Source organism: Vanessa tameamea, chromosome 23 (genome assembly GCF_037043105.1).
Source record: "Vanessa tameamea isolate UH-Manoa-2023 chromosome 23, ilVanTame1 primary haplotype, whole genome shotgun sequence".
In the NCBI taxonomy this organism is placed as follows: Eukaryota; Metazoa; Arthropoda; class Insecta; order Lepidoptera; family Nymphalidae; genus Vanessa; species Vanessa tameamea.
The window spans coordinates 6,247,886-6,275,799 of NC_087331.1; the positions used below are offsets into that span (position 1 = coordinate 6,247,886).

General features: G+C 32.7%; 1 protein-coding gene across 1 annotated transcript in view; it reads right to left on the bottom strand.

The window, feature by feature from the left end:
- Positions 1-12,145: 12,145 nt before the first annotated feature.
- LOC135193963 (uncharacterized) overlaps positions 12,146-27,914 on the bottom strand; it is a 47,317-nt gene continuing 31,548 nt past the window's right edge. Inside the window, exon 2 of the mRNA XM_064218586.1 lies at positions 12,146-12,315. Coding sequence (XP_064074656.1) covers positions 12,146-12,315 — 170 coding nt within the window. The remainder of the gene's footprint in view (positions 12,316-27,914) is intronic.

Below are 27,914 nucleotides of genomic sequence, written 5' to 3' on the forward strand. Positions count from 1 at the left end.
TTTAAATTATTTAAATTGAGGCATTAAAACTTCAAAGTGCCGCCTCCGGGCGCCTCCAGTATTGTTAAGACGAAAACATTTTAACACAACTCCTGATATTTCATTTCGAAATCGACACTGCGTTGTCAGAGATATATGTATACATGTATAACAATATTAATGTACTTTAAACGAGAACATTAATTCGCGCTTGTCACGTCAATCGTCTAAATTTAAAGCGGGTGTAACCGCAGCTACATATAATGATGCTAAATTCGAAAAGCATCTACTGGTATAAGTTTTATGTATATTGATTCGGTAGTTTTTTCATTATTATTATATCAAAAAAAAAATCTCACTATAAAAATTTAATTTTTATAACTTAAAATAATCAAAGGTACATTTACGTATTTTTTTTACAGCATAGGTCGGACGGGGAAATGAACCATCTCGTGGTAAGTGAACCACCACCCAAAGACAATGGTGCTGCGTGTATTTATATTGGCTCACTACCCTTCAAACATTACATACATTACTTTACATTCAACAGTCTGTAAATTTCCCACTGCCGGGCTAAAGCCTCCTCTCCCTTTGAGGAGAAGGTATGGAGTATATGGTAAGTATCACCTGATGGTAAGTGCTCACCATTGCCCAAAGACATTAGTGCAGTATGAAATTTTAAATATTTCTTACATAACCAACGCGCCACCAACGTTGGAAACAGAGATGTTAGGTATTTCATGCCTGTAGTTACACTGGCTCATTCGTCCTTCAAAACGGACCACAATAATACTACGTATCCCTGCTGTACTGTATTTGAGTAAGCGGTGCCCAGATGTGCTTCCACAAAGCCAACAATGGAATACATATATAAGAAACGTGAAGACAGACAACATTAATCACTGCATTCGTTATAATTGAATCCCTCCACTGAGAGTTTTTAACGGGTCGTTACTCGTAAGCATCACAAATATAATACTAACAAATTGGTAGCAGAAAAATTTATTACATATTTTTTATTATAAATAATAAATAAAACAAATAATGTACAACATCCCATACATTACTCTGATCCCAATGAAAGTAGCTAATTTAAGAGAAGAGAGTTAATTAAAGAGAAAGGCTTCTATGCATAATACTTGTATGTTATAGTCGAGGGAAGCCTAGAAATTCAACTTTACCAGACGCAATATATTTTTTTTAAGGCTGGCTTCTTTTATTTATTTTCGTGCTTCAATCTAAAATTCGGCTAGCTAGCATGATTGTTGTTTTTAAAGACAATTTATTTTAAATTTTAGTATCATTAAAATAATGAAATTTCGGTATTTACTTGATATTCACACACTTATAAACATGCAACTAGCACAATAACACACTAGCACACTACACGCAAACACCTACAAGTATACAAGAGAAAGGCATATTAAAACGTGAACTTTAATTACAAACAGACATAAGAGCCCCTTGAAGTCTACTAAGAGACAATTACTAACGTTACGTTTTAAAAATACGTAAATATTCTTAGTTCTGTATAAATAACTGTACGTAAATAAGGGCACTTGATGCTTGTGAGGCTTATTTTATAGCTCTTCTTGTGTCATCCTTTTAACGTAAAAGTTACAAAGCGTAAAGTATCCTTAAAATATATTTGAACAACTTCTTTAGAACGTTTTAGTCAAGAAAATTTCGAAGGAAAAAAAAATTATTTTACGTGAATTGAGATAATTCTATATTTGAATGAATTAAGCAACGTTTGTTTGTTTTTATGCTACGTTAATCTAATGAACTGGAATTATTCAACTTTTAGAGGGTCTATTTATATTTCGTTACGCTTGAAAGCGAAGTTTAATATATAAAGTGGTTTTATAAGTGTAAACATTTTAAATTTGTAAAACTCATTTTTACATAAAGGAGCTCGAGGTTTGATTACATAAGAAACTGGATTCAGTTTATATATAAATATAAGATAGAGAAGACCAATACACCTACAATATATTACAAAATATTTCATTCTCTTCATTGAAGCACTTTTGAAATGTGATTTATTAATATAGCATTTCCTCGGCCTATTCAGTTGTTTAATATGTACTTTAAACGAAGATTGTGGGTTCAAACCCGGTACTTAACTTTCATGTGCTTAGTTTGTATTTGTATTTCAACTAGTGCTCGGCGGTTTGGAAAACATCGCGAGGGAACATCGGTGTTGGATGAAAATCTGCCGTAAATATTCCTGAATAGGAGAAATGTGGTGAAACCCTTCTATTGAAAGGTTCTATTGATTCTACCGTTAAGAAATTTTAACAAAAGACTAAATATTTATCCGTGGGTTAAAAAGATTTACGCGTTTTTCAACGCATTGATTGCTATTAAGAATTATCAAACAAAAAACTTTAACTATATCAATTTTTTGGCTTCAATAGATAGACTAGACAGTCAATGAAAAATTTTTGTATCGATTAGAGTTATTGTTTTAAGTTAAATTCGAATTTCTATGTAACATAATTTAGCTCTTTATGTAGTAACTAGTGTTTGGCCATTCGAGTATCACTATTTAAAATTTAAGGAAAATATAATTATGTAAATTTATATAGTACGTAGTATTGAACATTATATTTCCAATTTAATTAAATTTTTTGTTTATATCCGTGGTCGCAAATAGTTAACAAATGACAAAAAAAACGGTTGACAATAGTTACTTCTTCGACTATACAATATAGTTTGAAGTCTCTGTTACATAAATATTTAAATCATTCATTATTTTAGTTAAAGCTAGTGTCATTATAAAAAAAAAACATTTCGGATGAAAATATTTTGTATTCCACAAGCATCAAGAGACATAGTTTTGGTTTGTATCCAAAACTGTTTCCATTCGTTGGTTACAGTTGATAGGTCAACGCGGTGTAAACGCGGACGTGCGAACGAGATACGCTTTGAACAATGTATGTGTTTTGGTATTTTTCTTTTTCGAACACGCTATTCGGTTAGTAAAAGTTTGTTTTTAAATGGATTTGAGTCGATAATAATCGAATCGAAAAAATCGAAAATATCGATTTTTTTTAAATCGTTTGTTAGTCGTTTTCATGTGTACTTTGATGTTTGATATGGAAACACGACTATTACATAAAAAAATTAAAATACTTTCTTCATTCTTCGTAAAATCGTAATTCTTCCTGAAGTTAGAACTTACCAATAGTCAAGTTCATTAATAAGTTATAATTATTTATACTTTCTGTCCAATTTTCAACCATCTAACAATTTTTTTCACAAAGTTATAAACAAAAATGCTTTGCACCCTCTCAAGCCCCTAGCATTAACCCCAGAGGATTGAAAATTTTAATTTGTTATTTTTTTTTAACGTCCCCAACCACATATCAAAAAATCATAATGATACTAATTACTTGACCTTCACGAGCTTTATTGAGTGGCCTATAATGTATATTTCGATTTGACAAAAATATTTTTTTAAATCGATAATTAAATAAGAAATTTAATTAATTATGCTATATTTATAAGTATACCTCGGTGTAAATCTAGTTACTATAAACAAAGTACGCACGAAAAAAATTGGCCCGTGTACACATACACGAAAATATTTATTTACGTAATAAAAAAAATATTATTTTCTAAGAAAAAGTGCGTTATAAACAGTATGGAGGTTTTAGTGGAAGAACTTTGTTGTTGAGTGCTACATTGATTTTACTCCAATATGTTCCGGCCTTAATATATTCTTTTGTTTTGATCAAATAAGAGATAGATAAGATATATAATTCATTACTAACTTCGCCCAAATGTGATACTCGAACAAAGCAAACATATCAGAACGAAAGATAAAGTTATAATTTATTTGTGGTCATATTTGTGGTCTATTGACATCCAAGTTATGTATGGTCTGTTTCTCTCTGGGTGTGGAGACTAACATCTTTAATCTAGTGGCTGCATCTTGACATGCTTATGTATTTTTTAAATTATTGAATGGCGGACGGTTTATTGGGCCATCGGATGGTAAGTGCTCACCACTGCCTATAGACATTGCAGACGTATGAAATTTTAAATATTTCTTACATCGCCAATGCGTTACCAAACTTGAGAACTGAGATTGTTATGTCCCTTGTGCCTGTAGTTACACTGGCTCAGTCACTCTTATAACCGAAATACAACTGAATATTATTGCTTAGCGGTGGAGTATCTGATGAGTTGGTCGTACCTACCCAGACGGACAAAGACCAATAGTAAATACAAATTCGTCTTTACATATTGAAAGAAATAAATAAAAATCATATAAATTACAGTTAGTAGTTAAACTGTATAACACGTACATAGTCTGGACTAATACTAGGTAGACTTGCATACTGTACTCATATTAGTTTTAGAATATTGGTACTGCCAGAAATATAAACCATTGCTTACATCGTTAATGCTCATCCTCAGTTGAGATGAAGATTTTGTGTCAGTAATACAAAATGTTTTAGGCCCAGTGGTTAGAATGCGTGCATCTTAACCGATGATTTCGGGTTCAAACCCGCACCACCACTGAATTTTCATGTGTGTTTATAATTCATCTCGTGCTCGGCGCTGAAGGGAAACATCGTGAGGAAACCTGCATGTGTCTAATTTCAACGAAATTCTCCCACATGTTTATTCCACCACCATTGGAACAGCGTGGTGGAATATGCTCCAAAACCTTCTCCTCAAAGGGAAAGGAGGCCTTAGCCCAGCAGTGGGAAATTTACAGGCTGTTAATGTAAAGTAAAAAATACAAATTGTTATTAACTAATTTTGAGTGATTAGTACCTAAAGCCCATAATCATCGGTCTAACCACTGGGCCATCTCGATTCTCGTAAATCACTCTTATAACATATAATTGATTTTTACTTCGGAATTTTGGTAATCAAACTCCGCCATAAATAACTTTAATGTAGACATTATCGACGACTGTCTGGCGAACTCATAGCCTTTCATGTTTAAGTTAGTACAGGCAGCTACAAAAATATATGTAAAACTATTAACTACTTTTTTGACACAAATATATATATATATTTTTTAATTGTAAACTACATCTTTATATATAGCAAAATATTTCAGAAAACTGTTGTATTTGCAAAGTATGATCTAGCATTTAAAGTATAGTGGAAGAACAGAGCCGAGATGGCCCAGTGGTTAGAACGCGTGCATCTTAACCGATGATTTCGGGTTCAAACCCAGGCAGGCACCACCGAATTTTCATGTGCTTAATTTGTGTTTATAATTCATCTCGTACTCGGCGGTGAAGGAAAACATCGTGAGGAAACCTGCATGTGTCTAATTTCAACGAAATTCTGCCACATGTGTATTCCACCAACCCGCATTGGAGCAGCGTGGTAGAATATGCTCCATACCTTCTCCTCAACGGGAGAGGAGGCCTTAGCCCAGCAGTGGGAAATTTACAGGCTGATTATGTTATTATGTATTATGGAAGAACTTTATTATTTATGTAATGGTATCTTTAAATTTTATTCAAGAATGTAACATGATGATTAGAAAGTGCTTTTATGAGCCTACTCGAATAAAGAATATTTAGATTTAGATTTTGATATGACATATAGTTAAGACAGATTTTTTAAAAAATAATTCGGTACAGTGGGCTGCAAAAATAGCTGAATTTATTTTCTATATTTATCGCTGTTTTAACTAAACAAATATTCTTACGAACTTTAACCTTCTCCTTAACACATATTTGCACATATATTAAAACCGTTTGCCGTGTTTAGCACAGCGAACTCTTGTAAGTAATTATGATTTTCTTGAGACATAAAATTGTTTAACAAGATTTTGTCAATTATAGTAATATAAAAGTTATCTTAGCTTATTAATTATTTCAAAGAATTTACAGCTGCATCACAATATTTGAAACGATATGGCCTGTTAGACACAGTGATAGTGATTATTTACATAGAAGCATTAAACGATTTTTTATTTACACACAAAATGATTACACACAAATGATTTATTGTTTACACACAAGTCGTAACGAATAACGTTTAATCAAGTTACCGTCTTCGCAAATTCAATTCACCTTTCTCCGGGTGAGGTATTCGATTTTATGATAAAATACCGAAAATACATTTAGCCGACAATTAATTATAAATTTCATGTTAAAAAACCTTTAACAGATATATTGAGTAATACTCGATAAAATGCTGATAAAAACTTCGTAATTATTATTTCTTTATTTTTATGCAGAATTCATACCGACCTTACTGTTTTTAACTTTAACATACGAGTATTTATGTTATTTCATTGGTGAAATAAAATAACTACTGAGTGTAGTTATTATTAATATATAAAACAAATTATATACATAAATATTTATTTTATATCTTCATAATTATTTATGCTATCTCTCACAGACAGACTTTAGCGACAGAAGTGTGTATTGGAAGAGACTAGGTAAGTGTATTTAAATATGAGATTATCGAATCTCATATTTAAATCTGAGAACATTAATCATGACGATCGCGTCATGATTAATGTTCTCAGATTAGGCATTTATCGCTACAGAACAGAAACATAGACAATAACGAAATTATTTACAACAGCCTTAGTTTTCATAAGTTCGCATCGAACTATAACTATTCTATAAGAACAAACCTGAAACTCACCGCAGAACACGACTGTTAATTAATATCAGGAGGTGAAATGATATATTGACTCTAAGGATTCTTGTATTTCAAGAATACACACGTCAAAATGTATATTTCGCTAGTGATCTATTAAGTTAAACAAGAGGGTTGTGTGGTTAGAACAAACTTTAACCGAAGATTATAGGATCAAGCGCAGATAAGTATCAATGATTTTTGTATGTACTTAAGCTGTGCTTCTATTTCAGCAAGAAAAACGGTCAAGGAAAATATCATGAAGAAACTTGCATGTGCTTAATTAAAATGAAATTCTTCAATTCTTATTCGAGCAGACGGAGAAGAGGATATAGTCCAGTTGTGGAATATTAACAGGTTAGTAGTAGTTACTTTTATGCTAAATGAGTTCTTATAGAATATATATTGAATTAATTAGCTTAACTTATTTAATTTTAAACCTGATTTATTTGAACCTCATGTATTTACATTTACGTCAAAATATCTCATAAATTCGAATCGACTGAATTGTATTTATAATTTGATTTATGAAAACCGAGAGTCCATTGGTTTTAATATAAGCTCTTAACAAACAGATTCGAGTTAAAATATCGTCATTTATTGAATTCTAATTTAGGATGAACATGACAGATGGACAAAGGGTCTATTTAAGCGTTTTTGTACATATATATATAAATCTGTATTGAAAATTTTAACTTGTGCCTATATTTGCATATAAATAAAAAATATTCAAAATTATTATCTGATTGTATTTTAATTTTTCCAATGAATTGTCGAACTAAGCATTAAGAATTTTTAAGCGATGATATTTTTTTATTTGACTCGAAGTGATTCTTTTCACGTTAAGTAACAAATTAAAGACCATTAGCACAGATTATTCGATATAATAAAAATACGAAATTCGGAAATCGATCCTGCGACCTTGGGATCTGGACTTTTCTAAACCATTTATAAATGATATTATTCTGACTTATTTGTCTTGATAGACGATCTTTATAGATGAATATGTCATGAAAATATCAAAATGAAAAAAGTTTGGGCAATTAACAGAGTTTTTGTCAATATACGTACAGCAGGTATCATGCAAAAATATATTAGCTTGCCACTTAACTTCAAAGTATAAGACGTAACTAAATACTAAAAGCAAATTTACAAATTACTTTAAACTTTAAGCGTTCACATTAGTATAACCTTAGAACAATATTGATATTAAACTTATTCTTGGAAACAGGAACATCCGTTGAAGTAGACCAAGAATTGATACAAACTAAATCATTTTAGTAAATATAATTAAAGAGCGCTTCTGTTTCGAACTTTTAATCGGCTTGCCGACAGACTTTTGGAAACGTTGAAACTTAAACCGAACAAAAGTAAAATAGAGACCCTATTACAAGTTTAAAAGACTCCCTTTTCAACGAGATTTAAAATCGAAATGCTACTAATGTTACTTAAGACCTTCTAGATTTTTTGATGAGAATATTAATTGTGTTGGCCTTTTTGAGTGTTATACATCCTGATCGAGAGGTTTCTACCAAGACTAAAACTTGCACAAAGTTATGTCATTCTGACCGATTTCGCTATTAGCGGTAAATCAGACATGACCGGAAAGAGTTCAAGTGCAGGAACATTGGCTTTATTTGCTTTTCTGGGCACGGGAGTACATTTCCACCTCCCAGACTCCGGGCTGTTACTGAGAATTTTTGGACGAAAAAACCCAATATATAGATATAACATACATTGCACTCAATCACACAAAAACACCTGTAAATCTCCTTACAGAGCAATTTGCCTAAGGCAATCCTTGACGCGTTTTTAATTACTACTGATTCAAGATATTATTTGTGTTCCTTGTATTTTTAGTTTGGCTGGCTGGCAAATTTCTGCAGTATAATTTTTTAGACAATAGACATTTTTTAAAGGTATAATAATAATTATCTTGTAACCAATACATTGAAATCGAAGTTAAGAAATTAGTAAAAAAAAGATTGTACGAAATGTCTATACTTTTAACGCGTAATCCTCAACGTTTCAAAACTATTTTTCATTTTAGGATGTAATTGTGTTGGATAATGTAACAAAGCGTGTACCATCCTAATGCAATGTGTCGTCTGAAAGTAATTTGCCTCGCCGCATGTGGTCCGTCTTTCATTACCTACTGAGCTCTTATTCATTGCGAATCTTCGTATGTTTTTCTTACATCTTGTCGGAATTTCTACTGTATTTCCAGTATATAGAATTGATTTTCATTCGAGCTTTTTTTTCGTTTAGACTTTTCGAATATGACACAATGACTAGTTGAAGGTCTAGTTTTAAAAGAGAATTATTTTGAAATAATGTAGGAAGAGATGCTTTTATTAGATAGTGTTAGCTCTTTAGTATTACAAATTATGTTAGTTAATAATTAAATTCAGCGTTTTGTTATATTCGTTACCATTTTTATGGACAAAGATATCAAACATATTTATGTTAAACAGCTCTTTTTGATAACAATGCTCATATCATGATGATGATAATGACCAATACAAATTGGTCAAGTTAATCTTTTATATATCGCATGTAAATTGTCTTTTAAATAACAAACCCGGCGGTTTGGCTTTGCAGGCCGTTCTGGGAAAGGCGTTCCATATAGTTATTTTACAAGGCTAAGACTTAACTCATTCATTAAACTGTCACTGTCTAACACGTTATAAGTAGATAACCACGAAAGAGATAAAAATTGACTCTATAAAATGAATTTACAACAATTTATCGAACTTTCCAGCTTTGTGTCGGTTTTAATTAGGGAACACACTGATACCGGTATTTCGAATTGAGGTGTGAATTTTTAAATTAATCGTGATATAAGGGAATTTACACTCTCGCATTGATAATTAACAAAATCTATTTACACAATTGATTTGAACTTTGCGAATCGATTAATTTGACGCAAATAAATTTGTTTATTAATATTATACAGTATAGTCCAGGGAATAAAGACAAAAAAAGACCGAACTTCGGATAAAATTACGGGAAAGCTGGATTTTTCGCTGAACCTTCCTTTTGTGGTTCTAGGCAAAATCTCAAAAGTCCCCATTGATCCATGTGTCGCTAAGATAGTTATCACAGGGTGCAATGTCTTTATTTCCTAGACTAGTATATTAAGATTATTAGTTTAAAGTATTCATAATACGGTTGACATATTTGATGACCTCCGTGGTCGAGTAGTGTGTACACCGGTTTTTTATCGGTACGCCACTCCGAGGTTCCGGGTTCGATTCCCGGCCAAGTCTATGTAGAAAAAGTTCATTACTTTTCTGTTGTCTTGAGTCTGGGTACCGTCGTTACTTCTGATTTTCCATAACATCAGTGCTTTTCTGATTTTCCATAACACCAGTGCTTTAGCTACTTACATTGGGATCAGAGTAATGTATGTGATGTTGTCCAATATTTATTTATTTATTTATTTATATCAAATTTGGGATCTGTGTAGAATATTTTCTACTCTTACTTGACATTATTGTATTGGACGTCTCTTAAAATTGCATCTGTAATCTTAAAATTTCTCTCTCCTGACTTATAACCGTTATTTAAATATATGAAATTACAGATAATAATTATGAACAATCAACTGTCCAATGTTTTTGAGTAGGATGACAAGAAATAATTTAAATTAGAGACCATATACGAATCCGATTGTGAAATGGCGAGTCCGATTCGCACTTGGCCGCTTTTTTTTATTTTCGAACAGCAATCAGCATTATAATAGGTAAACATATTACTGCATAATATTTCCGTTACGTTTTTTATGGCATCGATAGGCGGTCGGGTAAATGGGCCACCTGATGGTAAGTAGTCACCATTGCTCATAGACATTAGCGCCGTATGAAATTTTATACATTTCTTTCATAAAGAATGTGGCACCAACTTGGACCTGGGAATGTTATTTGTCAATGTATTTTCTGTCTGTAGTTACACCGACACACTTACTATTCAAATCGAAACAACAATACTAAGTATCGCTGCTTTCCGGTAGAATATACGATGAGGGAATGGTAACTATCCAGGCGGGCTTGCACTAAGCCCTACCATCAAGTGGTACGTGGTACTTTATGTATTTATATGAATGTAACCTATAAATTCGTGACAACCTATTCTAAATTTAAATTTGTTTCTTTTTTTATTATTATTAAAATAATTTATGTGACATAATTATTTGGACGATTTCAACGTCAACGTGTAAAATGCCTTAACGTAACGAATATACTGTAATTATCGCTAAATCTCTATTCAACTTGTCAACGCTTTCACCAAATTCATGGTGTGAGTGACTTTGATTGCAGAACGTGCGGTGTTTCCAATTAGGCCTTTTCAATCACGCTTGTAAGTAAAAACACGCTGGGGTAGCCAATATAGGGTAAATATATTTTTTATTTTGCTGATATTGAAGCAAGTTCAAAATGATAATATCTAAATGGATAATACCGAACATACACATATACATACATATTGTTATGATGATGATGACATTCTGATCGGTTTAGGCTATGGTGGCAATTCTTTCATTGCGTCCGAAAATAGATTTCTCTGCAGTCCCACTTTCCCCTCATCCTCTTAATCCAAAGATCCCTTCAATGTCTATCAGGCTGACCTTGAATTGGAACCCATGATATTGAAATTTGTAGTCTCGTAAGAGGGGGTCGCTTTTTACGAGATCTTCTTTACACACATACCTATTCTGAGAGTGATTTTATCCCTATCCTCCCCATCGCAAGTGCGAACGGCAATGCGAGACCATCTCAGCTGAATTCATACTCAGGGCCGCCACAAACAGAACAAGTTAACCTCTATATAAAAATACTGTGTATAGTAGTTCTTTTTTTTATCCTAATTACTGCAATCCAGCGGGCCCTGCTCCGTGCTCGATCAGAGAGAGTACAGCCTCCGCGACTCTGATGTCGCGTTTATGTATAGATATCTCGAGGCTCTAGGATGGTCTTTTCTGAAACACCCGCCGCTCGGCCGATGAATCTGCCGATAGCGTCGCTACCATCGTCCGGGTAATAGACACAGGTGTTAGTGTGTCTAGTGATTGCCACAACTGCGTGAGGAACACTTTCGTGTATACGGAGCCTCACATTCTTCGACTGGACTATGATAACGTCGCCGTAGGTCATGACGATTGACCCTTCTTTGACGCTTGACCTTTTCCGTATCTCTGGTCCATCAGGAGTATCTTTTCCTCCTGCGTATGGGCCAGATATAGGGTTTTGGTTTGGTTGGATGGTATGTTGACTTGCAGAGTAGATGTTACGGTAGACCTCGCTAATGGCATATGCGACGTCCAAGGTGTTTCGGTGCGTACAGGATAACTCACGGGTGATGTTTGTTGTCAGGCTTGGTCGGCAGTACCTCATTTCGAACAGATTTTCTCTGTCGATATAAGGCAACTGGTTGATATTCCCGATGAGGACCACCTCGCTAGCTCTGGACAGCTGTGCTGCCATTACTATGGCTCCGAGGTGGTTCATTAGGGGTTTCGTCGACCGTAAGACGGTTAAATTTTGATGCTCTCGCTGAACCCGTTCGCTAGCACGGATGCCATAGTTCGTACCCTTGATTTAGCTTTTTCGCCAAATCGATGTATAAGTTGTTCTTTCAGGTCTTTGGCGGCTTCGATTGTGGAGGTGACCACCACTTTTTTGTCCTCATCGAAATACTTGACACCTTTTAAAATAAGATAAGGTGTGAAGTTCTCTATTTCGAGCGAGTTGACAGTTAATTGTTGACTTAGCGAGCAAATTCATCGTGTAGTTTTAGTCACGCTGTACGCGCAAATATAAAAATTATCTTATTATTATAGCGCACTAAAAGCATATTAAAAAAAAAACTTTTGGAACATCTGAAGATGAATAAATATATAAAATGTTAACTTAAAAAAGAAATTCCGTTCGAAAATGTTGTCACACTAATTTGTACATACATAATTAAATTGCGTCGTCAACATCAAATTTATTCTGTTTATTAATATTATAAGCACATTAAATCTGTCAAGTTTTTAACCGACGCCCGACGTGTCAATTAATCCATTACCGGCTTCCTTGTTGACATTTGTTGTATGAGGTCAATAATAATATCAACCTATTTGACGATGAATTCAATCGAGTCAAAAGTAATTGACTGTCGGTCACTCAACGTTGGTACTTGATTTATATTTTATTTAAAGACTACGTTTTTGTGCAATTTTGTTTTGGAAATCATACACGTTTTTATGGTTCGAGGGTAGGTTTTGGGCAAGTGTGGGTACCACCCACATATCGTATAGTCTACCAACAAACAGCAATACTTAGTCATCATCATTACATAGTATAAAACAAAGTCGCTTACCGCTGTCTGTCCCTATGTATGCTTATATCTTTAAAATTACACAACGGATTTTGATGTGGGTTTTTTAAATAAATATATTGATTCACGAGAAAGGTTTATATGTATAATACATGCAAAATATAATAGAAAAACACTGATAATTTTAGAGGTTTCTAAAGTGATGTTGTAAATAAACACATTTTTTGCGCTTAATTTGCAAACGCTGGCTGAACCCTACGAGATAGATCAAAATAATGTACTACAGTATTGTACACCTTAAAAAGGTCTTCAGAAAGAATCGTGATGGTATATGTTTTTCTCTTTGGGATAGCCCACGACAACCATTTTTATCCTTTACTTTTTGCGAGAAATAATGGCTTATTTTCGAAACGATTTTAAGCCATACAGCATTAATCCTTATCAAATTAAGTACGTTAAATGCATTGTGCATTTAATAAATTAAGTACCTTAAATACATTGTGCAATCAATATGGTCCTTTACAGCATGTAATTTAAATGAATATTTTCGAAGATATTACAGATTTAAAATGCAGGGCCATAGCGGTTTGTATTGTCTAATGACAAAAAAGCTGTGAACGTTGTAAGACCCGGGGCGGGTCGCTAATACTACTTAATTACTCATTACAGGCATAAGAGACATAACATCTTATATCCATTATTAAGGAACTGTTAATATTTCTTACTGGGTAACCATACATAAAACACATCTAAATATCTATGTATATTCTGGATTCTTCAGCTTACCCTATTATAACTGATTGATCCTTAGCCGAAGTTTATGGGTTCTAAACTAGATAAGGACCAATTATTTTGTGCTTAATTTGTGTTTATAAAATAAATCTTGTGTGCTTTGGTGAAGGAAAACATTTAGAGGAAATATTTATGCATTAGACAAAAATGTGTATCTAACAATCCACATTGGAACAGCGTTGTGGAATAAGCTCCTTATTCTTCTTCCAAGAGTCAAGTGTTTGATCATCTATTCCATAGAAGTGTGATGTTGTAGCCGCTGCTCTATTTAAACCCCAATTGCTATTGTAATTACTTTTGCTCGCTCACACTTTAAACCCGAAAACAATGATCACAATATTGTTTTAACATTCTATTTCCTTTCTGCTTTCAACAATGTTTCTACAAATAAACTTAGCACAACTGCTTGCGTTGGTTTTAAACTTTCGATGCGAATCCGATCTTGGGTGTTATAAGTTGAACGTTTGTCTGTCTAAGTCATCATATCTCTAATATCAACTCAATGCTTCTAAATATAAATACTTTTAAAAATTATTATTGAGTAATTTTTTTATTATTTGAAATGTCTGAAATGTTATTGAATAAAAACCACGAAATTTGTATCATCAATATAGATTATCCTATTTACAAATTAAAACAAAAAGGTTTTAAACTTTGCCAACTTGTTTTAATAATCCATTCTAGGAAACGTGTTCCCGGTAATGAAAACAGAATATTGCAGTGTAATCCTCATGTTGCGTGCTCAAGTTGTAATGGAAAAACTAAGGGAACTTTGATTTTGTTCAGATACATTTGCGGATTCATTTTCTTCCTTGTCGATACTGCTCGTTTATTTTGTTTACGACTGTACAGAGTTGAACTGTTCCGGAAAGATAGCATCAAGTTCAATTTAAAGTTAAATACTTTTCTACTCGGCTGTCGTTTAACTGGTTTTTTTCTCCTTTAGGTCCTGTGTTATTTATTAACACGGTAAAGAGATACTGTTCTTTGCGTGTGTGTAATCCGATTTAGAATTAAATGTTTTTATTTATGGTTGTGTGTGTATACGTTTCAGTTTTTATTATAATTTATAGTTGACATTGTAAAACATATTAAACATTCCTTACATAAACAATATGCCAACCAACCAACATTGGAAATTAAGAAGTTACATCCCATTATCCTATAATTATACTGGTTCATTCATTACTTGTACCAAAATAAAACTACTTCTGTTTGACTGTATAATAAATGATGAATCACAATTTTTGTGGTAGCACCTACCACAAAAAATGCTTTAAGATCATTGGTTCGAGTGGTATTAGAACGAAAATCAAATCACACTTTAGGAGATCAGCCAGTTGAGCCGAGCGATACACTAATTTTAAAATATTATGAAATGTATTTAATTACGGAATTGTATTTTATTAAAATTCAAATCCGTAATTAGTCAAAATAGAAGTACTGTGCTTAATTATTCATAGTATAAGTTAAAACTAACACCTATTTTTGTCTAGATCTATTCGTCTTTATTTTGCCAGGATTGTTCCAAACATTGTTTACTAATAATTTATTCTTACTAAATACTCACTGAATACTGAATATGAAGGATCTGTTTTGGTAATGAAGGGAAGAGTATAATCAAAGTAAAATTAACAGCTTCTAAATATTTCACTGCTTGCAATAAATAGGTGAGAAGTATATACCATACTTCTCACCTATTTGCTCCAAAGCAGATTGGCGGAGACAAATATGACCAATTTTTATCTAACATATTGAGGAGACCAGCATTTCGTTGCGATGTTCTTCTTCATCTTGAAGTGAAATATAAATACACAAATTAAGTTCATGAACAATCAGTGCTTGGACTGGTTTGGGATAACCTAGTAACCGTAAAATTCCAATTTAGCAGGAGAAATAATTTACTGTTTCTGATAGAATCGAATCTTTGCATTGAGAGAAATTTTAGATAATAATTTTGAGAAAAATTGAATGCAATAGCTATATTGTTTCACTAACAGATGCTTACGAGAATATATGGATAATATACTTTTTACTGTAAAGTTTGCTGACTCATCATTTTATACATCTAATAAAGTCTGATTGTTCTACTGACCTATTTCGGTCACAGCAACTAGTTTCAGCGCAGATAACCCAACTGCGTATTCAAGTACATAAGTGTGTACGCAACCTCAGGTGTACTGTATATTCCCTCACTTAAAGTGCAATGGAATAACGGTCCGATACTACCAGTGATAAATCATCTCTTTTTGTTTATCTCGGAAAAACAGACGAGATATTTCATGCCATAACTAGTTGGGCCCATGATGCTGAACTGTGGAACAAAATGAACTGAGGCATGTCCACTGGTAAGTTAGTTTTTTGAGGCATTTTGACTTCAATGATTTACCATTGAAGCTAAGAATACATTTTAATTTCATTAATAAACGAGTATTAATATTTTATAAAACTCTTTTCGGGCGATCTACTTGATAGGAACTTTTTTGTGAAATTGACGTTAAAGTATAAACTGTTGAGTGTTGGGGTAATATTAAAGTTTAATACAAACAAAGGTAACCTATTTAAATATTAACTTTGTTGATATTTTAATTACTCAATTAATTATATAGTAACGGTTAATTGTTTTTAATTAACAGTGTAGTGAGACAATGTCAACCTTTATTAAAAAGGTATATAACTAATAATAAATATTTATTTAAAACGGTTGAATGACTGAGTAATTTTTTACTCGACTACTTTTTTGGCTTAGGAACTTGTTTGTAAGCCCATAGATCGAACCCTGGGCTAATAAAGAGTGATAGTGCTTTGCGTGGAGAAATTCTAAATAGTTGCTCGAACTTTGGAAATATTCAGTGTTTACAGTCTCGTGCCTCGAAAAGCGTATAAAGTCGTTGCTCCAGAGTTTAACTCTCTCAAGTCGTATCAGATCGGAGAACACCTCGTTACGTGCACACACATAATATGTACAGAGTTTGCTATTTTTCTGGTTGTATATTTTATTGGTTGTTTTCGCCAAAATTGGTTTGGGGAACACCATCATCATAATTACTATCTATTTATAAATATTTGTAAGTAAGGACACTTTTACAGTATCTGATGCCAACTTTTCTTGGAAATACATTTTATTCTTACCTAATTGAGGAATCTTCATTTCGCATTACTAATTAGTGATTCTCTTAGGATGCTTTTACGATACCAGCCGTTTAAGGTGGGGTGGATGGATTCCTCCATGAGAAGAAATTTGCCGAGCTTTGAGGGAGCAGCTTGGTGGGGGCATCGGATTCGGCGTGTATGTTTGAACGATCAATCAGAATGGCCAAGCGTATTGAGGACCATTGCAGTGGCTGTAGTGGCTTAAAATTCTTCACATATAGGTTCCCCTCGAGGACCCAAGTAACATTCGAATATCTGCAAAATAAAAGGTATGGAACGATACTCGATTGCAGGAAATATATGTAAATTTTTCATATATATGATTTACAAGGCCCTGACGTATACCCCAGAACTCAATCATCGCGATCTGTCTCAATCTGGGAGTAAGTTGTGAAAATCCGAGCTTCGAAAATCTGTAGCGAACGCTCGTAAATATAGGAAACGGCCGGGTATTTGTGTAGAGATGAGTGAGTTGATTACTTTTTTCACTCCCTCCGTTTTCTCTATTTTATTGAACGCCTCGTTAGAGCTTAGGGTTGTCACATACTTTATTTTTTTATTGATTGATGATTGATAAAATTGATGATTCATTACGAAGAATATTTGACATGTGCTTGATAGATGTTTTAATTGCTAGTGAAAAATTATTTTTTATTTTTATTTTCATATAGTTAATTAATTCTGAATGGTAATATTTTATCTGTATAAAATTTTTATAAGGTTACAATTTCAGGGTTAAAATAAAATGAGCTTCTAGGATTAAGAATTCGATTTCTGAGAAAATAAACCATTAAAAAATACTCTCAGATGTAGATGTTTATTGAAGATATTAAAGAGTTTGATATTCCACGTATGACTGTTTTCAAATCAGCTAGTATCAAATTAAGAAATTATTTTTCTTGCCTAAATCGCACACAGTTGCAAATTTTCAAAGCTGAACAACAATTATAAATAGGATATGTGTGGATTGTGGTGAACTTTACAAATGAAACTAATATTAGAATAAATATTTATAAGTATAAAATATTCACTTGGTGGTAGGGCTTTGTGCAAGCCCATCTGGGTAGGTACCACTCACTTATCAGGTATTCTACCGCCAAACAGCAGTACTCAGTATTGTTGTGTTCCGGTTTGAAGGGTGAGTGAGCCAGAGCCAACTACAGGCACAAGGGACATAACATCTTAGTTTCCGAGCTTGGTGGCGCATTGGTGATGTTAGGAATGGTTAATATTTCTTACAACGCCATTGTCTATGGGCGGTGGTGACCACTCACCATCAGGTGGCCCATTTGCTCGTCCGCCTACCGATACTATAAAAAAAGGTGTTTTTTTTAATTTTCATAGTTTTTCTATAATAATATTAGCAGCCCTATTAAGCCAATACCGTGCGAAATGAAGAAAGGACGGTCTCTGAGTTAATTCAGTAAAGTACATCGATAAGGTCTAATATACTTGTGTTAACATATATGTTTATGTATGAGATATGTCACCCTGTTTATTGTACGTATAATATATTGGGAAGATAACGTATGTTTTGTCTCGTTTGCGTAGTGGCCACAGTTGAAGATAAGTCAATACATGTTGATTTTTTATCAATAAATTTTTAGTAGTCTAGGGCTTGGATGTTAGGATACTGCCGTGCTTCAAAAAGGACTTAAGCGTTATTTAATGAAAGTTGATTAGAACTTTAAGAGTAAGTGTATGAAAGTGCACTTTGGTTTGCGCACACAATGTGGTACTATGTTTACCCTTTGCTATGTCTATAAGATTGACGCAATGGTAAATGGTAGTAAGTCGGAAAATGTATAAATACATAAATATATATATATAAGAACAAACTTTTTTTTAAATTATATCTAAGCATTTCATTGAAATAAAAGGGTCTAATAATTTTATATGAAATAAAATTATTAGACCCTTTTATTTGACATGTTTAAAATGACATACAGAAAGGATAAAGATGAGGCACTCAAAGGCGTTTGATCTCATTTTGAACATTTTATCACGATGATATATATCTAAGGTATTTCGACATGTATTCACGTTTTTTTATAAGATTACAGTATAACATAATATAAAAATATATATTTAAAAGCTATCATTTTTTTTGCTATAAAAATTTTGAAGTGTTTTTATGGATGCAACATGCATTTACATAGAAAGTTAAACCAAAATCTCTAGTAGTATAGACTAAACTTTAACATTTATAGAAATTAAACAAGGAATAATAGCTAAGTAATTGTCGTAGCGTCTATAGGCTATTAAAGTCCCAGATAGTCTTGAGAAATAATATGATACTCTTAGTGTGATAAAAATATCCGTATTGATATAAACGAAAATATGATAATGAAGCCGAGATTTAAAATTAAAATGCTACTATTATTACAAAAAAATCTAGTTTTTTGACTCAAATTTTATTTGTGTTGGCATTTTTGAGTGTTTCACATCCTGATCGAAATGGTGATGATATCAAGACTAACGGGGTCCAAAACTTGCATTATATGGTGTTGTCCTGACCGACTTCAACTTGAGTGTCCAACTTCAAGTGAGTCCAGTTGACTACGCAGGACATATTATAGTGCACAAGGGTGAGCGCTAATACAGTACACAGTACACACACAGTACAGTAAAGTACGCTCTTAATTCTCTCAATCCTATCATTCTTTGAGACAGCAAATCTGACACGAAGAGTTCAGGAACAGAACCAGCGGATTTTCGTACTTTCCAAGGCACGGGATTGTACAAAAATTCCAACTCCCAGACTATAAGCTGTAGTTGAGAGTATTTCAATATTTTTTTATCGGTTCAACGTAGAGTTTAACCCAGATCCTTGGTATATACGGCTTTATCTAGACACTAGATCAACGAGGCAACCAACAGAAAATGTATTCTTATCATAAAATATATGTAACCTGGAATAGAGATTTGAGGCAGGAAAATACTTTTACGATTCACCGTTAAGGCGTTTCGTTTGATGTGCATACGAATTGGTTGAATTCGGTGATAAATTGCGGGATGGTTCTTGGCGAAAGGTGTCATGAATGTTGAATATATTGTTTTATTTTTTGGAATACGTCCAAAATATTCGATTTAAATTCATAAAATACATGAACCAAGTCGACTGTTACGAGCAATCTTGGATCGTCACTCAACACATAAACCAATATAATAACGTCTGTTGTGTTTGAAACTACAATCGTGACAATCTCAGTAGGTATTATTTAAACTTATTTACGCCACATAAATATTCTGTAAGATATCTCAAAGAATAAAATAATAAGCTGAGACAATTATGATCATTTCAAAATTAGAACCAGTCGAATTAATACTCGTTATCAATTTAAGAGCAAATAAATTATACATTGCTGGTATAGTTTTGGAACTAAAAAACTATTGGAAATAAATGAAGACTATGTACGAGGATGGATAAACTTCATGTAACTGTTAAATATAATATATTAAATTGTAACAAAGTTTGCTGTAGAGTTTCGTAAATAAAACAAATAGAATATTAGCATTTACTGTGTAATGTTTATGTTTATGTTTATTGCCTCGAAATAGCTTTTATAATTTAAAGTTTTATAAAAGTACTACTTTATACTTAAGAGACAAGGATTAAAGAAAATGTGTTTAGAAATTACAAAGTTTCTTGTCGTATTGCGTCGCAATGCTTTATTGGATTTTCAAATTGTATATTATTTTCGATAAAAAAAAAATATCAATTTTTCATTTTGCATAATGATAGATAAAAATGCCCCCGAAATGCTTGAGGACTTTGGCCTTTCAAACAATAATTAATTAAACAAATTTCGTAATTGACGAATCTTTAATAGATACCATTGTTAAAACGGTGCACAAATTCGTCCACAAAGAACTGCCCCGGGTCACAAATTAGCAAAATTATATTGGATCACACAGCTTTGGCCACCCAAATTGTATTATATAAATCTTCTCGTATATATGAACTAGAGCTCCAACAAAGAAATTAAATTAAAAGCAATTATTCTGTTTAAATAATATTTTGTTCCACAAAAATATATTGAAATGAAATTCGATTAATATTTAAGGTTGTGTTTACAAACAGCAATACTTAGTATTGTTGTGTTCCGGTTTGAAGGGTGAGTGAGCCAGTGTAATCACAAACACAAGGGACATAACATCTTAGTTCGCAAGGTTGGTGGCGCATAGGCGATGTAAGGAATGGTTAATATTTCTTACAGTGCCTTTGTCTATGGGTGGTGACCAATTACCATCAGGTGGCCCATAACAAATACCATAAAAAAAACCAAGGTAAGCCAATATAGCAGTTAATAATTGGTATCGTAATGACAATATAGCAACGTATTCACAACCATGAAATCTCAGATATAATGTCTCTTGTACCGGTAATTATATAGCTCTCAAGTTGAATGAGTACCTATCAAACCGGAATGACAATCCTAATAATTGCTGCTGATTGGCAAAATCAATCAATTTTGTCAAAGACTCAGACAAACCTGCACGTTTCTCTAGTACCAGTGATTCAAGCAAAGTTATGTAATGTATTGAGAATAAAAGCTTTAATTTAAAGGTTGATACAGAGCAATTACGATTATTAACAGGTATTGATTAGTTTAGTTAGTTAAAGTATAGAGTATGTTAGAATAAAAAAAAAGTTAACACAAAGCCAATTAGGGCCAACAGAATATGCGAACCTTAGATTGCGGGTACAGACTAGGGCATACATCACTGAAATTTATCAAGTTTTTGTTCATATTCCATCTTCTGTATGTCGGATGAAAATCTGCCACATATATTGTGAATTTGTGTAGCGAAAACTACAAACCTTTTAGCTCATTTTACGAGCTATTACTTAACTTTAAAGTTAAAATGATTTTTTTTTTCAGAAACTTTTACTGCGAAAAATTAAATGATCCCAAATATATTGGAAGATTATTGAAATTTTACATGAACAATGCCGTAAGTTGGATTGATGTTAATTTTTATCCACGATACAAACATATCCTCAGACGTACAACAAAGAATTAATTATATCATTTATTACTGTAAGTTTACAAATATTTCACTTAAATTTTTCGATAACTGACGTTTAATATGGAAATACAATGTTTTGACATTTCCAAAGAAAATATTTTATTTATTATTAAGTAAAATTGCTACTAGCTGTAACAGTAAAAGAAAAACGCGATGGCTCAGTAGTTAGAATGCTAGGACCTTAGAGAAGATTACGGGTTCGAATCCAGACAAGCACTTCTAGGTTTTCCTGTGATTGTTATCATCTCATCTCTTAGCCGAAGGACGTCCACTGCTGGACATAGGCCTCCCCCAAAGATCGCCACAACGACCGGTCTCGTGCAGCCCGCAACCAGTATATTAAAATAGCTATTATTATGTTTATGTTTAATTGCTCGGTAGCGATGGAACTGATTACTAGGTAAGTAAAAAGTAAACAAGCGTCGTGGAATAAGCTCTTAAATTTGGGTCATTTTCTGGCTGTTACTGTACTAACAAGCTATCGTTGATTCTATCAAAATAAACTTTTATCAATTAGATTCTATAAGTACTTTCAATCGGCAATACAAAAGATTCTTATAAATGTTACTCATATAAAATATAGGGGAGACATACAATCGGATGCTTAAAATTACCTGCTAACAAATCAACGAATACCAGTTCTATACTTTCCTTGATGATATCATCAAAGAAACATATAATCTACTTCTAATTGATGTAAAAGTTATCACACTTTTTCATTTGATGGTATGACTTATGGCTTTGTGCAAACCCATCTGAGTAGGTACCACTCACTTATTAAGCAATACTTACAATTGCTGTGTTACGGTTTGAAGGAGTGACTGTAACTACAGGCCCAAAAGGACTCAATTTCCAAGGTTGGTGGCGCAGGGGTATGGGATGTTTATTATATATATATATATTTTTATTTCAGGGAAACAAACAATGAGATGACACTTACGACATAATTATATTATTGGCTTATATTTCTTACAGTGCCAATCAAACGAAAGACGTGAAATTAAATTAGTCAAATCAAATCAAATCAAAAATCTTTATTCAATATAGAAGTGTTTACACTTGCTTATTGATTGTCAAAAATCTACCACCGGTTCGGAATTTAGCACCTCGGACCTGAGAAGAACCGGCGAAAGAAACTCAGCGGGATATTTTTTTTTTTTTTTTCATTTTGCATGTACAATAATTATTATATTTTAGTTATTTGAAACAGCCTGGAGGCGATCATTTCATTCCCAAGGTGTGCAGTCAACTAAAAAGTCATTAGTGTTGTAATATCCTTTAGCACACAAACGCTCTTTAACGATTCTTTTGAATTTTATAATTGAATAATTTTGAACGTTTTCTGGGATCCTGTTGTAAAAACGTATACATTGCCCCAAAAAAGAGTTACTAACCCTGTGTAATCGGGTACTTGGAGTAACAAGTTTATTCTTGTTCCTAGTGTTAATAGAATGTACGTCACAATTTCTGGGAAAATCGTTTATGTTTTTGCGTACATACATAACATTATCAAAAACAAATTGAGAAGCGACAGTCATTATTTTAATTTCTTTAAATTTATCTCTTAACGAATCTTTTGGGCCCAGGTTATAAATTGCACGAATAGCCCTCTTCTGCAGTACAAAAATAGTATTAATGTCAGCTGCATTACCCCAGAGTAGGATGCCATACGACATTATACTGTGGAAATAACTGAAGTACACAAGGCGAGCCGTATCCACATCAGTCAAAAGTCTAATTTTTTTTACCGCATAGGCTGCAGAGCTGAGTCTATTCGCCAACTTATTTATATGGGGGCCCCATTGGAGCTTAGAGTCTATTGTCATACCAAGGAACTCTGTTGATTCTAAAACATCTAATGCTTCCCCGTTTAAGCATACACTCGTTTTGACACATCTTACATTGGGAGTAGTGAATTTAATACATTTAGTCTTTTTACTATTTAACATTAAATTATTAACACTAAACCAATTTACTATTTCAGAGAGAGTATTGTTCACATCGTCATATATTGAAAGAAGTCTTTTTATTTTAGTGATTACCAAAAAAAATTTATGTTGAGTTGCATATACGAATGGACATAAATATTTTCTACAGGAAGGTAAAAGATATAAATCATTGAGTAGGTCAGATTTTAAGCCCAGAGGGCGCAATTCGAAGTTGGAAAATTGGTGTTATTGTTCGATAGTTTTCTATACTTTTGCTTTATTTTATTTTTCATATTTTGTTGCTCTTTATACAGTTATGCAAGTTTCAGTACAATCTTCATGATCATCTGATGAAAAATTTATAAATTTTATTTCATCTTTACCAAACTGCTCTGTTTATTTAAATAATTTTTATTTTATTCCAAGATAAACAGAGTAGTTTGGTAGATGAAACAAAATTTATCGTTTTTCCATCTGATGATGATGAAGACTATATTGTGCGGCACTTTGTTTTTACGTACATGGATGGGCAAATGATCTACCTGATGGTAAGTGGTCACCACTACCTATATACATTAGCGCTGTAAGAAATATTAAAAATTCCTAACATCGCCAATGCGCCAGCTTACATGCTAACAGGTTATGTCCGTGCAGTTACACTGGCTCACTCACCTTACAAACCGGAACACAACGATACTAAGTATTGCCGCTTGGCGATAGAATATATGTTGAGTTGGTGTCTACCTAGATGCGTTTTCACAACTACCAAGAAGAAGGTTCTCAAAATAATGAACATTAACTATGAATTTTTCGTAGAAAAAAGAATTGAGTATTAAGTTCAATTAAAATACGCAAAGAGAAGCTTACAAACTGTAAAACGTAATGTCAAAAGTCCCGGTTTTTTTATAGAGAAAACATTTATACCGTATTTATTCGATGTAAGTTACTCATAAAAACGAATAGTGCTGATAAGCGAGCAATAAAAAGTTAACATTTAACAGTTTTTCGATAAATTTTATTTGCTTATACGAGCAAGTCTGAAAATTTACGTTTAAATTACAATAAAAAATAGTTTTCAACGGTATATTTACATGTTCTATGTGGAATCGTGTGAATCAACCTTGGTTTTATTTCGTATATATTGTATACTAGCGAATCGCCCCGGCTTCGCACGGGTGCAATACCGATACTAAATATACTACAGAATGTCTTACAAAGTTCACATATTTTTTTGGTCATTAGACAATACAAACCGCTATGTCCGTCCGCATTTTTAATCTATCTAATTCATCTATATTAAATGCATAATGTATTTAAGGTACTTTATTATATAAGGATTAATGGTGTATTGCATAAAATTGTTTCGAAAATAAGTCAAATTCTCGTAAAAAGTAAAGGATAAAAAAATGCTATTGTGTGTTATCCCTAAGAGATAATATTGTAGTACATTATTTTGATATATCTCGTAGAGTTCAGCCAGCGTTTGCAAAGTAAACGAAAAAAATGTGTTCATTTACGACATTTGTATAAAATTATTATTAGCATTTTTATTTGTATATGATTAAGGCCTTAATTTAAATCATAATTATTTGAATTATAAATATACCACTGATGTTATCTTATTGAAGAACAGTATTGACAATATGCATACCCAAAATAATCAATAAACAATATTTGTTAGCTTTTATCTTTATTTAGACGGTAAACCTTAGCTTGCATGCACTTTCGTCGTAAGGTTGATTCCTAGCCAACAGACCGGTGATTGAGACGCTTACGTGATCGACTGATGGATGCACTTAACAAAATTTATCTTAGTCTGTTCTTACGACATACCCGCGTTAAGATATAGAGGGCTTATTCTATTCTGCTAGAACCATTACAAATAGTGTTTAATATAATATATAATGAAATAGATTTTTGAAATAGATATTCCAAAAAATGACATTTATATTTTAATCCAAACCTTTCTATTCACATTTGAACGAGCAATCTTTCAATATGGATAACCGTTTAACCGCTTGGCTCTGACTCAAATATTCTATCACAAAAGTCGGTGAAAAATGCATAAAGTGCCAAATGTTGTCTGTACGCTGTACAAGCATTGGAATCATCTAACCTCATGAAAATATAAACACGTCCGAAATACAGCAAAACTTCGCCAACCTAACGTTTGAGTAAAAGCCTAGAATCTTATACCAATCTTACAGAGGATCCAAAAGTTTTCATCCAATTTTTACTGCACACGATCTTGCTACGTATGCTAAAGGCGTTATGCTTATAATTGCGTGAAAAATTCTCAAGCTAATGTGTCTGCACTGTTGATTGTACACGGTAAGCATGATATATGACCGAAGAGAACTAACGTAAACTGTGCACTGCAGTTTTCCAACTGTCAAAGTTTATACCTCTGAATTTATATTGGAAAATTGTGAATCATGTAGTGGTCGATACTTTATCTTCGAAAATGGAAAATGCATTTGCGTTAATATTCCGATATTGCCTTTTCTTGCATTGTTGTATTATAAAGCTTAACAATATGTTCACGGTGAGATGTTTTAAAACTGACGTTTATCCAATAACTTTTCAAATATACGTTGTGTTTCGCTTAATTTGAAACGATTTCATCTTTTTTTTATTTTTATTATAAATTCACTGTAGGCTGTATTCTATGTTGCATTGCCATTGCCACTCGAAAGGTACATCCTTCTTGCTCATATATTAGTATATTTGTAGTATTTTGCTCGTAAGTACGTATATGAAATATAAGCGATTTTTACACCTTCAATATTAATAATAAATAAAAAAGCCTTTTTATTCCATGCATAAAAATCTACAGTTATAAAGTTATGTATTTTTTTTTAAAGTTATATAAAATATATGTTTTTGAATATTTAAGTAGATAAACAATTTGAAGTGATTACATATAGCAAAAATATATTTGATTTCATAGATAAAACAAACCTTCAATATTATCTGCATTTTATTTTTAAAAGTAATAACAGCCTATATGACCCACCAGTGGGCTAAGATCTCCTCTCCCTTCAGGAAAAGGTTTGGAACTTATTCAATAATTAACATAAGGTATTTATCGATAGGATAAAGGATTTGTCAATAAAATCAAAGTTTAACAAACATTGTTTTTTTCATTATTAATAAATGCCTATAATAACAGTATCAAATGTGTTTTGCATCTGCTGCATGAGCCGAGATGGCCCAGTGGTTAGATTGACGCGTGCATCTTAACCGATAATTTCGGGTTCAAACCCAGGCAAACACCACTGACTTTTCATGTGCTTAATTTGTGTTTATAATTCATCTCATGCTCGGCGGTGAAGGAAAACATCGTGCATGTGTCTAATTTCAACGAAATTCTGCCACATGTGTAATCCACCAACTCGCATTGGAGCAGCATGGTGGAATATGCTCCAAAAAATCTTCTCCTCAAAGGGAGAGGAGGCTTTAGCCCAGCAGTGGGAAATTTACAGGCTGTTAATGTATGTATGTATGTGTTCTGCATGTAAAATGAAAAAATCGTCAATTTTTTTTAACGCGGATCTATTGGCTTGCCTTACGGGTCGCTTGTGTGTCTCATATCATGTCTTGTGTGTGCATTCCTATCATTATTGTATTTATAATTAAATCCTACTTAGTTTTTTAACGAAACTACATATATTTAAGTTCCTTCATATTTATCCATTGCCAACATCAATTTCCTCATTGTTTTCTTGGAAATTAGACCATAAGTTTTTCTTTTTTTAAAAGAATTTCACAAATCGAACATAATTCGTTTTACAAAAATAGTTCGGAACAGAATAGATCGGACGACATCACCTTCTTCATATTTCACAGTAGATCCTGAAATGTATCCAATCAGTACCACTGATGGAATTTTTTCAATAAGAATGTTTTATTATGAAATAAACATTATGCATTTTAATTGGTACCGTAACTCAACGCAAATTGCCTATTTTAAATAAAATTGTATGATATGCAAAATTTTCATTCTAATAATTAAACCTTCAAAATCATAATGAATTTTGTAAATCTAATATCGTTTTATTAATAAATTATGTT